The sequence below is a fragment of the Bombina bombina genome, chromosome 3 (assembly GCF_027579735.1).
Source record: "Bombina bombina isolate aBomBom1 chromosome 3, aBomBom1.pri, whole genome shotgun sequence".
Lineage (NCBI taxonomy): Eukaryota > Metazoa > Chordata > Amphibia > Anura > Bombinatoridae > Bombina > Bombina bombina.
In genome coordinates, this window is record NC_069501.1 from 544,869,090 (window position 1) to 544,882,780 (window position 13,691).

At 44.4% G+C, this 13,691-nt stretch overlaps 1 protein-coding gene across 1 annotated transcript in view; it reads right to left on the reverse strand.

Annotated features, from left to right (window-relative positions):
• Positions 1–7,408: 7,408 nt before the first annotated feature.
• LOC128653629 (arf-GAP with SH3 domain, ANK repeat and PH domain-containing protein 3) overlaps positions 7,409–13,691 on the reverse strand; it is a 176,927-nt gene continuing 170,644 nt past the window's right edge. Inside the window, exons 23-25 of the mRNA XM_053707033.1 lie at positions 10,697–10,871; positions 10,350–10,468; positions 7,409–9,963 (exon numbers count right to left, since the gene is read on the reverse strand). Of these exons, the coding sequence (XP_053563008.1) occupies positions 9,899–9,963; positions 10,350–10,468; positions 10,697–10,871 (359 nt within the window). The 3' untranslated portion in view covers positions 7,409–9,898. The remainder of the gene's footprint in view (positions 9,964–10,349; positions 10,469–10,696; positions 10,872–13,691) is intronic.

A 13,691-nucleotide genomic window follows, 5' to 3' on the forward strand; every position in this document is an offset into this window, starting at 1 on the left:
ATCAGTCTGATCCTGCCAAGTAAGGTCAGTCCAGCCCCGAAATACCAGGCAATTCTCCTCTGAACAAGGAACATGACAACCCCAGACGATCGTTTCGGCCTCCTATGGGCCTCGTCAGTGAGGTGCAGCCACATTCCTCTAAGCACACTGGGCAAGGAGTCCACGTCTGGTTTCCCCCATCACCCATAGGGAGACTTCCCCAGGGTTATAATAATTTGCATACAAAGAGAGAAGCGCTCTACCAGGAACGAACAACAGCTCAGTGGCTTGTTCTATGGCGATTTACCACCCGGAGGCAGCTTCTTTTAGACCAGTGTGCTTTTCACAGAAGAAAACTTTCCTGAAGTATATCAGTCTGATCCTGCCAAGTAAGGTCAGTCCAGCCCCGAAATACCAGGCAATTCTCCTCTGAACAAGGAACATGACAACCCCAGACGATCGTTTCGGCCTCCTATGGGCCTCGTCAGTGAGGTGCAGCCACATTCCTCTAAGCACACTGGGCAAGGAGTCCACGTCTGGTTTCCCCCATCACCCATAGGGAGACTTCCCAGGGTTATAATAATTTGCATACAAAGAGAGAAGCGCTCTACCAGGAACGAACAACAGCTCAGTGGCTTGTTCTATGGCGATTTACCACCCGGAGGCAGCTTCTTTTAGACCAGTGTGCTTTTCACAGAAGAAAACTTTCCTGAAGTATATCAGTCTGATCCTGCCAAGTAAGGTCAGTCCAGCCCCGAAATACCAGGCAAGTCTCCTCTGAACAAGGAACATGACAACCCCAGACGATCGTTTCGGCCTCCTATGGGCCTCGTCAGTGAGGTGCAGCCACATTCCTCTAAGCACACTGGGCAAGGAGTCCACGTCTGGTTTCCCCCATCACCCATAGGGAGACTTCCCCAGGGTTATAATAATTTGCATACAAAGAGAGAAGCGCTCTACCAGGAACGAACAACAGCTCAGTGGCTTGTTCTATGGCGATTTACCACCCGGAGGCAGCTTCTTTTAGACCAGTGTGCTTTTCACAGAAGAAAACTTTCCTGAAGTATATCAGTCTGATCCTGCCAAGTAAGGTCAGTCCAGCCCCGAAATACCAGGCAATTCTCCTCTGAACAAGGAACATGACAACCCCAGACGATCGTTTCGGCCTCCTATGGGCCTCGTCAGTGAGGTGCAGCCACATTCCTCTAAGCACACTGGGCAAGGAGTCCACGTCTGGTTTCCCCCATCACCCATAGGGAGACTTCCCCAGGGTTATAATAATTTGCATACAAAGAGAGAAGCGCTCTACCAGGAACGAACAACAGCTCAGTGGCTTGTTCTATGGCGATTTACCACCCGGAGGCAGCTTCTTTTAGACCAGTGTGCTTTTCACAGAAGAAAACTTTCCTGAAGTATATCAGTCTGATCCTGCCAAGTAAGGTCAGTCCAGCCCCGAAATACCAGGCAATCTCCTCTGAACAAGGAACATGACAACCCCAGACGATCGTTTTCGGCCCTCCTATGGGCCTCGTCAGTGAGGTGCAGCCACATTCCTCTAAGCACACTGGGCAAGGAGTCCACGTCTGGTTTCCCCCATCACCCATAGGGAGACTTCCCCAGGGTTATAATAATTTGCATACAAAGAGAGAAGCGCTCTACCAGGAACGAACAACAGCTCAGTGGCTTGTTCTATGGCGATTTACCACCCGGAGGCAGCTTCTTTTAGACCAGTGTGCTTTTCACAGAAGAAAACTTTCCTGAAGTATATCAGTCTGATCCTGCCAAGTAAGGTCAGTCCAGCCCCGAAATACCAGGCAATTCTCCTCTGAACAAGGAACATGACAACCCCAGACGATCGTTTCGGCCTCCTATGGGCCTCGTCAGTGAGGTGCAGCCACATTCCTCTAAGCACACTGGGCAAGGAGTCCACGTCTGGTTTCCCCCATCACCCATAGGGAGACTTCCCCAGGGTTATAATAATTTGCATACAAAGAGAGAAGCGCTCTACCAGGAACGAACAACAGCTCAGTGGCTTGTTCTATGGCGATTTACCACCCGGAGGCAGCTTCTTTTAGACCAGTGTGCTTTTCACAGAAGAAAACTTTCCTGAAGTATATCAGTCTGATCCTGCCAAGTAAGGTCAGTCCAGCCCCGAAATACCAGGCAATTCTCCTCTGAACAAGGAACATGACAACCCCAGACGATCGTTTCGGCCTCCTATGGGCCTCGTCAGTGAGGTGCAGCCACATTCCTCTAAGCACACTGGGCAAGGAGTCCACGTCTGGTTTCCCCCATCACCCATAGGGAGACTTCCCCAGGGTTATAATAATTTGCATACAAAGAGAGAAGCGCTCTACCAGGAACGAACAACAGCTCAGTGGCTTGTTCTATGGCGATTTACCACCCGGAGGCAGCTTCTTTTAGACCAGTGTGCTTTTCACAGAAGAAAACTTTCCTGAAGTATATCAGTCTGATCCTGCCAAGTAAGGTCAGTCCAGCCCCGAAATACCAGGCAATTCTCCTCTGAACAAGGAACATGACAACCCCAGACGATCGTTTCGGCCTCCTATGGGCCTCGTCAGTGAGGTGCAGCCACATTCCTCTAAGCACACTGGGCAAGGAGTCCACGTCTGGTTTCCCCCATCACCCATAGGGAGACTTCCCCAGGGTTATAATAATTTGCATACAAAGAGAGAAGCGCTCTACCAGGAACGAACAACAGCTCAGTGGCTTGTTCTATGGCGATTTACCACCCGGAGGCAGCTTCTTTTAGACCAGTGTGCTTTTCACAGAAGAAAACTTTCCTGAAGTATATCAGTCTGATCCTGCCAAGTAAGGTCAGTCCAGCCCCGAAATACCAGGCAATTCTCCTCTGAACAAGGAACATGACAACCCCAGACGATCGTTTCGGCCTCCTATGGGCCTCGTCAGTGAGGTGCAGCCACATTCCTCTAAGCACACTGGGCAAGGAGTCCACGTCTGGTTTCCCCCATCACCCATAGGGAGACTTCCCCAGGGTTATAATAATTTGCATACAAAGAGAGAAGCGCTCTACCAGGAACGAACAACAGCTCAGTGGCTTGTTCTATGGCGATTTACCACCCGGAGGCAGCTTCTTTTAGACCAGTGTGCTTTTCACAGAAGAAAACTTTCCTGAAGTATATCAGTCTGATCCTGCCAAGTAAGGTCAGTCCAGCCCCGAAATACCAGGCAATTCTCCTCTGAACAAGGAACATGACAACCCCAGACGATCGTTTCGGCCTCCTATGGGCCTCGTCAGTGAGGTGCAGCCACATTCCTCTAAGCACACTGGGCAAGGAGTCCACGTCTGGTTTCCCCCATCACCCATAGGGAGACTTCCCCAGGGTGATAATAATTTGCATACAAAGAGAGAAGCGCTCTACCAGGAACGAACAACAGCTCAGTGGCTTGTTCTATGGCGATTTACCACCCGGAGGCAGCCTCTTTTAGACCAGTGTGCTTTTCACAGAAGAAAACTTTCCTGAAGTATATCAGTCTGATCCCGCCAAGTAAGGTCAGTCCAGCCCCGAAATACCAGGCAATTCTCCTCTGAACAAGGAACATGACAACCCCAGACGATCGTTTCGGCCTCCTATGGGCCTCGTCAGTGAGGTGCAGCCACATTCCTCTAAGCACACTGGGCAAGGAGTCCACGTCTGGTTTCCCCCATCACCCATAGGGAGACTTCCCCAGGGTTATAATAATTTGCATACAAAGAGAGAAGCGCTCTACCAGGAACGAACAACAGCTCAGTGGCTTGTTCTATGGCGATTTACCACCCGGAGGCAGCTTCTTTTAGACCAGTGTGCTTTTCACAGAAGAAAACTTTCCTGAAGTATATCAGTCTGATCCTGCCAAGTAAGGTCAGTCCAGCCCCGAAATACCAGGCAATTCTCCTCTGAACAAGGAACATGACAACCCCAGACGATCGTTTCGGCCTCCTATGGGCCTCGTCAGTGAGGTGCAGCCACATTCCTCTAAGCACACTGGGCAAGGAGTCCACGTCTGGTTTCCCCCATCACCCATAGGGAGACTTCCCCAGGGTTATAATAATTTGCATACAAAGAGAGAAGCGCTCTACCAGGAACGAACAACAGCTCAGTGGCTTGTTCTATGGCGATTTACCACCCGGAGGCAGCTTCTTTTAGACCAGTGTGCTTTTCACAGAAGAAAACTTTCCTGAAGTATATCAGTCTGATCCTGCCAAGTAAGGTCAGTCCAGCCCCGAAATACCAGGCAATTCTCCTCTGAACAAGGAACATGACAACCCCAGACGATCGTTTCGGCCTCCTATGGGCCTCGTCAGTGAGGTGCAGCCACATTCCTCTAAGCACACTGGGCAAGGAGTCCACGTCTGGTTTCCCCCATCACCCATAGGGAGACTTCCCCAGGGTTATAATAATTTGCATACAAAGAGAGAAGCGCTCTACCAGGAACGAACAACAGCTCAGTGGCTTGTTCTATGGCGATTTACCACCCGGAGGCAGCTTCTTTTAGACCAGTGTGCTTTTCACAGAAGAAAACTTTCCTGAAGTATATCAGTCTGATCCTGCCAAGTAAGGTCAGTCCAGCCCCGAAATACCAGGCAATTCTCCTCTGAACAAGGAACATGACAACCCCAGACGATCGTTTCGGCCTCCTATGGGCCTCGTCAGTGAGGTGCAGCCACATTCCTCTAAGCACACTGGGCAAGGAGTCCACGTCTGGTTTCCCCCATCACCCATAGGGAGACTTCCCCAGGGTTATAATAATTTGCATACAAAGAGAGAAGCGCTCTACCAGGAACGAACAACAGCTCAGTGGCTTGTTCTATGGCGATTTACCACCCGGAGGCAGCTTCTTTTAGACCAGTGTGCTTTTCACAGAAGAAAACTTTCCTGAAGTATATCAGTCTGATCCTGCCAAGTAAGGTCAGTCCAGCCCCCCAACTACCAGGCAATTCTCCTCTGAACAAGGAACATGACAACCCCAGACGATCGTTTCGGCCTCCTATGGGCCTCGTCAGTGAGGTGCAGCCACATTCCTCTAAGCACACTGGGCAAGGAGTCCACGTCTGGTTTCCCCCATCACCCATAGGGAGACTTCCCCAGGGTTATAATAATTTGCATACAAAGAGAGAAGCGCTCTACCAGGAACGAACAACAGCTCAGTGGCTTGTTCTATGGCGATTTACCACCCGGAGGCAGCTTCTTTTAGACCAGTGTGCTTTTCACAGAAGAAAACTTTCCTGAAGTATATCAGTCTGATCCTGCCAAGTAAGGTCAGTCCAGCCCCGAAATACCAGGCAATTCTCCTCTGAACAAGGAACATGACAACCCCAGACGATCGTTTCGGCCTCCTATGGGCCTCGTCAGTGAGGTGCAGCCACATTCCTCTAAGCACACTGGGCAAGGAGTCCACGTCTGGTTTCCCCCATCACCCATAGGGAGACTTCCCCAGGGTTATAATAATTTGCATACAAAGAGAGAAGCGCTCTACCAGGAACGAACAACAGCTCAGTGGCTTGTTCTATGGCGATTTACCACCCGGAGGCAGCTTCTTTTAGACCAGTGTGCTTTTCACAGAAGAAAACTTTCCTGAAGTATATCAGTCTGATCCTGCCAAGTAAGGTCAGTCCAGCCCCGAAATACCAGGCAATTCTCCTCTGAACAAGGAACATGACAACCCCAGACGATCGTTTCGGCCTCCTATGGGCCTCGTCAGTGAGGTGCAGCCACATTCCTCTAAGCACACTGGGCAAGGAGTCCACGTCTGGTTTCCCCCATCACCCATAGGGAGACTTCCCCAGGGTTATAATAATTTGCATACAAAGAGAGAAGCGCTCTACCAGGAACGAACAACAGCTCAGTGGCTTGTTCTATGGCGATTTACCACCCGGAGGCAGCTTCTTTTAGACCAGTGTGCTTTTCACAGAAGAAAACTTTCCTGAAGTATATCAGTCTGATCCTGCCAAGTAAGGTCAGTCCAGCCCCGAAATACCAGGCAATTCTCCTCTGAACAAGGAACATGACAACCCCAGACGATACATACATACATACACACATACACACAGTATCTCCTAACTCACCTTTGGCAAAAAAAACGAGTACACTCCTAAGTAGAAATGTCCACATTGGGCCCAAAGTGTCAATATTTTGTGTGGCCACCATTTTCCATCACTGCCTTAACCCTCTTGGGCATGGAGTTCACCAGAGCTTTACAGGTTGCCACTGGAGTCCTCTTCCACTACTCCATGACGACATCACGGAGTTGGTGGATGTTAGAGACTTTGCACGCCCCCACCTTCCGCTTGAGGATGCCCCACAAATGCTCAATAGGGTTTAGGTCTGGAGACATGCTCGGCCAGTTCATCACCTTTACCCTTAGCTTCTTTAGCAAGACAGTGGTCTTCTTGGAGGTGCGTTTGGGGGCGTTATCATGTTGGGATACTGCCCATGCTCTGCTTCAGTACGTTGGCATTCATGGTTCCCGCAATTAACTGTAGCTCCCCAGTGCCAGCAGCACTCATGCAGGCCCAGACCATGACACTCCCACCACCATGCTTGACTGTAGGCAAGACACACTTGTCTTTGTACTCCTCACCTGGTTGCCCTTATATATTTTTATTTTTTAAAATTGGGCTTACTCTGATCATTTTAATTCATTGCTATATATATGCGCGTCTGTATATGTTCAATGTAATAAATGTTATGTGCACTTTAGCCCACCCCTTAGTGAGGCGCTCTTCTTATAGCCTCTTCTATAGGGGAATACAATAACGCAAATGGGATATTCTAACTTCGGCTTTTTGTGGGCATTGGGTTATCGTGCAAGTGAAAAAAGCGTTCCACTTTCAACTTGCAATACGAGCGCTACCTGACTTGTGCAAAAAGTTTACTTCTATCGCAGTTAGCGCGCAAGGGGGGACGTTAAATAACACTCCACTTGTAATCTGTCCCAAAAGGTTTAATTTTAAAGAGTAAAAAAACTGTGCAGTGCAATTTTATTATTTATTATGCCTGCCATTCTTATAATTTTAACTTTCTATTCAGCATTCTTGGAATGACTCAAGTGCATTCTATAGGATTCAGAACTCTGACCTTCTATAAGAAGCACAGGGAGCTCAGTTAAACCTATTGCTCATTGACTATATCAAAAGAAAGAAGATAAACACTCAAGAGACTTTTCAAAAGGGTGTGTTTCTGGACTACAAAACAATCAAAACTTTGTTTCTAAAATGACAGCTTTAAATGATTTTAAAACATTTATTTTGTATGAAATATTTTGCATTCTAGTGACTATATATTTATGGATTTACAGTCCACTTTAAGAAATCTGTGTTAACGAGCCTCTGTGTGTTGCAGTACATATCTCATTATTAAATTATATCCATGCCACTTAATGCTAAGACATTAAATATTGATACAACCCATTTTAAATATTTTTTTTATTTAGTGAAAAGAGTAAGAAAAATTCATATAAAACCTAAAATCGGAGGTTGACAAAAATATTAAGGAGTCTAGGAATAGTTTTAATTTAGGGATGTAGAAAAATCCAAAACGTTAGGAGCCAGAAATTGGATTTTAAAAACTGGCTCCAAAGATTTATCAAGCTCTGACCTAAATTCCTATATACTATACCTTAGTATTTAGAAAGTCGATAAAATTAGCATTTGTGACTCCATGATTTTTTAAACTTTTCAGTATAAAATGCAGTCAGGAAGTGATCCTATATATACCTCAGGAATGTGTTTTCCTCATACTAAAAAAAAACGGTAATCAGGAGGTTAGACATATCTGAATCAGGTTTCCCCGAGTCAGAGACGTCACCCACAGACTGAAGCTCTTCCTCAGCTTCTGCATATTGTGACGCAGTATCAGACATGGGCCTTAAAACATCTGCGCGCTCTGTATTACGTCTAACCCCAGAGCTATCGCGCTTTCCTCTGAATTCAGGCAGTCTGGCTAATAGCGCTGACAGGGTATTATGCATGATTGCCGCCATGTCCTGCAAAGTAATCGCTATGGGCGTCTTTGATGTACTTGGCGCCATTTTAGCGTGAGTCCCTTGAGCGGGAGTCAAAGGGTCCGACACGTGGGGAGAGTTAGTCGGCATAACTTCCCCCTCGTCAGAATCCTCTGGTGATAATTCTTTTAAAGACAACAGCTGATCTTTATTGTTTAAAGTGAAATCAATACATTTAGTACACATTCTCCTATGGGGTTCCACCATGGCTTTTAAACATAATGAATAAGGAGTTTCCGGTGACTGCTTGAATCTTACCCTCTCTGAGGTCAGGAGGTTATATTACATGTCTCTGCCTCTTCCTATAGCATGCAGTCAGTAGGTAGCCTATATACTTCAGCCCTATTATCTGAAGTCAGGCCATTCTACGTAACTCAGGGCTATATGTGCATGCCCCTGTAATCTACAGTCAGAATGTCACTTAATATAGCTTTGGCTGTTTTAGCCTGTCTCTTCAATCTGCAGTCAGGAAGGCGCCCTATATGCCCCAGGACTGTCTGAGCCTATCCTTATAATCTGAAGTCAGGAGTCCAGTCACTAGCATAGGCTACTCTGAGCCTGTCCCTATCACCTGCAGTCTAGAGCCCATCTAATATACCCCAGGACTGTCTGAGCCTGTCCCTATCATCTTCAGTCAGGAGGCCAGCCTATGTACCCCAGGGTTATCTAAGCCTGCACCTATAATCTGCAGTTAGGAGGCCAGCCTATGTACCCCAGGGTTATCTGAGCCTGCACCTATAATCTGTAGTCAGGAGGCCAACCTGTGTACCCCAGGGTTATCTGAGCCTGCACCTATAATCTGTAGTCAGGAGGCCAGCCTATGTACCCCAGGGTTATTGGAGTCTGCACCTATAATCTGTAGTCAGGAGGCCAACCTATGTACCCCAGGGTTATCTGAGCCTGCACCTATAATCTGTAGTCAGGAGGCCAGCCTATGTACTCCAGGGTTATCAGAGTCTGCACCTATAATCTGTAGTCAGGAGGCCAACCTATGTACCCCAGGGTTATCTGAGCCTGCACCTATAATCTGTAGTCAGGAGGCCAGCCTATGTACCCCAGGGTTATCTGAGCCTGCACCTATAATCTGCAGTCAGGAGGCCAGCCTATGTACCCCAGGGTTATCTGAGCCTGCACCTATAATCTGCAGTCAGGAGGCCAGCCTATGTACCCCAGGGTTATCTGAGTGCACCTATAATCTGTAGTCAGGAGGCCAACCTGTGTAGCCCAGGGTTATCTGAGCCTGCACCTATAATCTGTAGTCAGGAGGCCAGCCTATGTACCTCAGGGTTATCTGAGTCTGCACCTATAATCTGCAGTCAGGAGGTCAGCCTATGCACCCCAGGGTTATCTGAGCCTGCACCTATAATCTGTAGTCAGGAGGCCAACCTATGTACCCCAGGGTTATCTGAGCCTGCACCTATAATCTGTAGTCAGGAGGCCAGCCTATGTACCCCAGGGTAATCTGAGTCTACACCTATAATCTGCAGTCAGGAGGCCAGCCTATGTACCCCAGGGTTATCTGAGCCTGCACCTATAATCTGCAGTCAGGAGGCCAGCCTATGTACCCCAGGGTTATCTGAGTGCACCTATAATCTGTAGTCAGGAGGCCAGCCTATGTACCCCAGGGTTATCTGAGCATGCACCTATAATCTGCAGTCAGGAGGCCAGCCTATGTACCCCAGGGTTATCTGAGTGCACCTATAATCTGTAGTCAGGAAGCCAGCCTACAGACTTTAGGGCTGTCTGAGCCTGTTCCTATGATGTCACCATTTATAAGATAAAGCTTTCTTGGTTTGTCTATATAAGGTGCAAAAAAAGGTCCCTATTAAATCTAAGGTCTGGACATGGAAAAGCATTAAACTGGTGCAGACCGGGCATTCCCCATATTTTGCCATCATTGGTTGTGGGGCGGGTGCTGCAGATTATCATCCTGGGTACTTCGTCCCCTATACAGCACACCTGAAATGACAAAGACAGAGGGATTATATCAAACGCCAAATACTTCCTCCTCCCACATATTGTCTCCTATTTACCCTATAGTCTCCTTTATCTCATAATACCTTACTTTCCATGCTCCATCTATCACTTTGTTGTCATGTACACACCCTATTCCTTTTTCTTTTGTATGTTTCCTCTCCTGTTTTTTATATTTGTCTTCTAATATATTAAGCCAGACATTCTTTTATGTCCATGTATTGGTCTAATTTCTCCTTTCACCATGCTCATCTCACTTTTTCACTCCCTTTTTTTCTGGCTAACTTTCTCCTCTCCCAGTCTGTGTTCCTATGTTCTCTTCCTGTCTCCTCCTCCTCTTCTGTATCTTCCACTTCATGAATATTTCATACCTTTGGGGGTGTCCTGGGCAACACTACTTAAAGTCTGGGGTCCTATTTGTGGTTTTTCAAAGTGGAAGTGACTGGTAGGAGCTGTTCGTACTCTCCTGTATGATTTGACACCCTCCAAGCTTAAAAAAAAAGAAGAGGTAATTAATGTTTGTATATAACTAAACTAAATCCAGGTATCCCTAAAGGTTCAAGGGGCAGCAAAAAATGGTTTGTTCATCACAGGAAAAACAATTACAACAACAAAACAAAGCACTATAATACATTTTAAAATTATTATTTTTTAGATAAAAACGTGATTTTTAGTACAAGGTCCCTTTAAATGGAAATCTGAAAGATAGCTTAATTACCTGTTCCGCTGAGCCATGGGAGGTTGTACAGAGGAGTAGCGGGGAGGTTCGGATGCCCGTCTCCGTAGTCCCTCTTCAGCCATTTTATCACATTCTTCTACAATAGAGGGACTACAAAGAGCACTGAGGGGGCGCTCCAGATGTGCAGAAGGCAAAGGCGAAATGGGGGAGCACCCTACAAATATAAAATTTATATAATAACTACTTAGCTCATCATATCTGAAAAAAATAAGTCTCAAATAAAAGTTTATAATTAGTTGGGGCGACTATAAAAGATAGAAATTAAAAGTTGAGGAAGTTCATGTTTAGGGTTTTTTTTGTTTGTTTTTTACTTCTTTATTACTAAAATCTATTTTTATTTCAAATTTTGCTTTCCATTAAATTTAGTGATATTATGTATTATTGACATAATTTTTGTTTTAGTGTAGTATAAGTTTGTGGTTTTCATAAATGATGTCCAAGATGTTTTAAATATGATTCAGGTTATATATGTTTTTTAAACATTTTTTAAATCAAAACTACTAAAACATACATACAAAAATGTTCCAACAATTCTAAAAAGTGTAACTGTATTATGTTGAAACATAAAATACATATAATGGAGGTTCCAAAACAGTTCAAATGGAATACCTGTCTGAAAAACAGATAGGTAGGTTCAGGAGCGTGCACCATATGGCAGAAGTTTTGCAAGAATACTTTTAACAATGTTATACATTTACTAGAGCACTAGATGGCAGCAGTGTTTGCTGTTATGTTGTGCTCATGTAGTGCTCTATCATCCTGGACCTTTTGGGACTCGGTTTCCCACCATGAATTTACCACTACATCCCTAGTGGCCAGGCGCATTTTGGGGGAATCCAGGGAACCAATTAACGTCACCACACCCAAAAAAAACAAAAGTGCCAGGCAACTGTTCATGACTTAATGGAGCTGGATGGGTGTTAAGTATTTAAACCCCTCAATATCAGTTCCCTTTATATAAATATATTCAAGGCCCATATACAGAAATTGCAGGAACTCTGTTTATTCCAAGAAAATTGTTTGTGATAAGAGGTCACCATTTAAGGTTGGAGGAAAGGAGATTTAATTTCCAGCAACATAAACGTTTTTTCACTGTAAGAGCAATCAAATTGTGGAACTCATTACCTAAGGAGGTAATAAATGCCAACACCTTTGATACATTTAAAATAGTTTATATACATTTCTGGCTAGAAATAGAATTCATAGATATGATTGCTTGTGTTAAATGGGTCACCTTTTTTTAATGGGATTCATTTAAGCCCGACTGGAGCTTTTGCTGTAAGTATATTAAAAGGGACAGTAAGGTCAAACTTAAACTTTTATGATTCGGATAGAGCATGCAATTTTAAACAACTTTCCAATTAACTTTTGTTATCAAATTTGCTTCATTCTCTTGGTATCTTTTATTGAAGAGTAAAACTTGGTAGGCTCACAAGAGCTCAGGAGTGTGCACGTGTCTTCAGTACTCTATGGCAGCAGTGTTTTGCAACATTGTATAACAAAGCTACAAATAATGTTGCAAAACACTGCTGCCCCAGAGTACTAAAGACACGTGCACACTCATGAGCTCTTGTGAGCCTACCAAGTTTTATTCTTCAATAAAAGATATCAAGAGAACAAAGCAAATTTGAGAACAGAAGTAAATTGGAAAGTTGTTTAAATTTGCATGCTCTATCTGAATAATGAAAGTTTAATGACTGTCCCTTTAAGATTTGTAAAGGGTTGAACTAGATGGACTTCTGTCTTTTTTCAACCTCATCTACTTTGTTACTATGTTATATAATAGTATAGTTGAAAGAGTCACACTCTTGCTCACACACGTCAGTCTCCCCCACAGCAACCCCCTCACAAACACCCCTCAAACAGCAACAATCAAACACCAGCCATAATAAAGCTACTGTTGGCCTTGATTTACCCAATATAAATTGTCAACACTTTTTTTTTTAATTTAATCTAGTAGAGCTGCTGGCCCTCCTCCACAAAAATACTGCACAACTTGTAGGTGACTTGACACAGGCGGATTCACACAATAGCCCCTCCCCAGAGTTTTACTTAGTCTTCACCCTTGATCCCACCATATATACATTTTAAGAATTCATAATGTTATCTCTTTGGCTACCAGTAACACACAAATGATTTTGTATCTCATTTGCAGCAGTCATTTGACTCCCCTTAATTTGTAGTAGCACAAACACACAAAGGTGTTCTAATGTCTCAAACCACGATTGCATGTAACACATTTTTATTACCTTCCTTGGCTGCCAGTAACACACAGAATTTCTGGGCCATGTTGCAATGCATAGACACACGATGCCTTTACAATTTAGCTCCTATTAATAAAACTTTTAAAAAAATTACCTAGGTCATCTCGCTCTAAGGCTGGCCCTGCATTTCCCTTTAACGGGACAAAAATGTTTTGTAGATGATCCATTTATGTAGCCTATACATGATTTTTTTTTTAAATGTATAGTTTTGCTTATTTTTAAATAACATTGTTCTGATTTTCAGATTCCTAACCAAGCCCCAAAGTTTTAGAAGTATACTGATGTATACCTACTCCAGCTTGCTCCTGTTTGTGTAGAGGGTTTTTCATATGCAGAAGAAGGGGGAATGTCTGCTGTTTTTGCTATACAACCACTTGCAGTGGGTGTTCCAGCTACCTTTTCAACAGAGCTAAACTGGGAGCTTCTAAGTAAGTTTTAAAAAAGGTTTTATACTGGATTTTTATATAAGTATCTGTGCATATTATACTTTATAGTAGTGTCTATTACATGCAGTTATATGAAAATTGGTGTATACTGTCCCTTTAAATAGAAAACAAATCTACAGAAGTTGAAAAATATAACAAAAAGGGCCAGTTCATCCATGTGAAACTATATAAACTTTAGGATTCATTAAAAATTGCAAGTTGCAATTGTTTCAGTAACATTCATAACAAGTAACTACAGCATATATATTTTCCATCATCCCATTT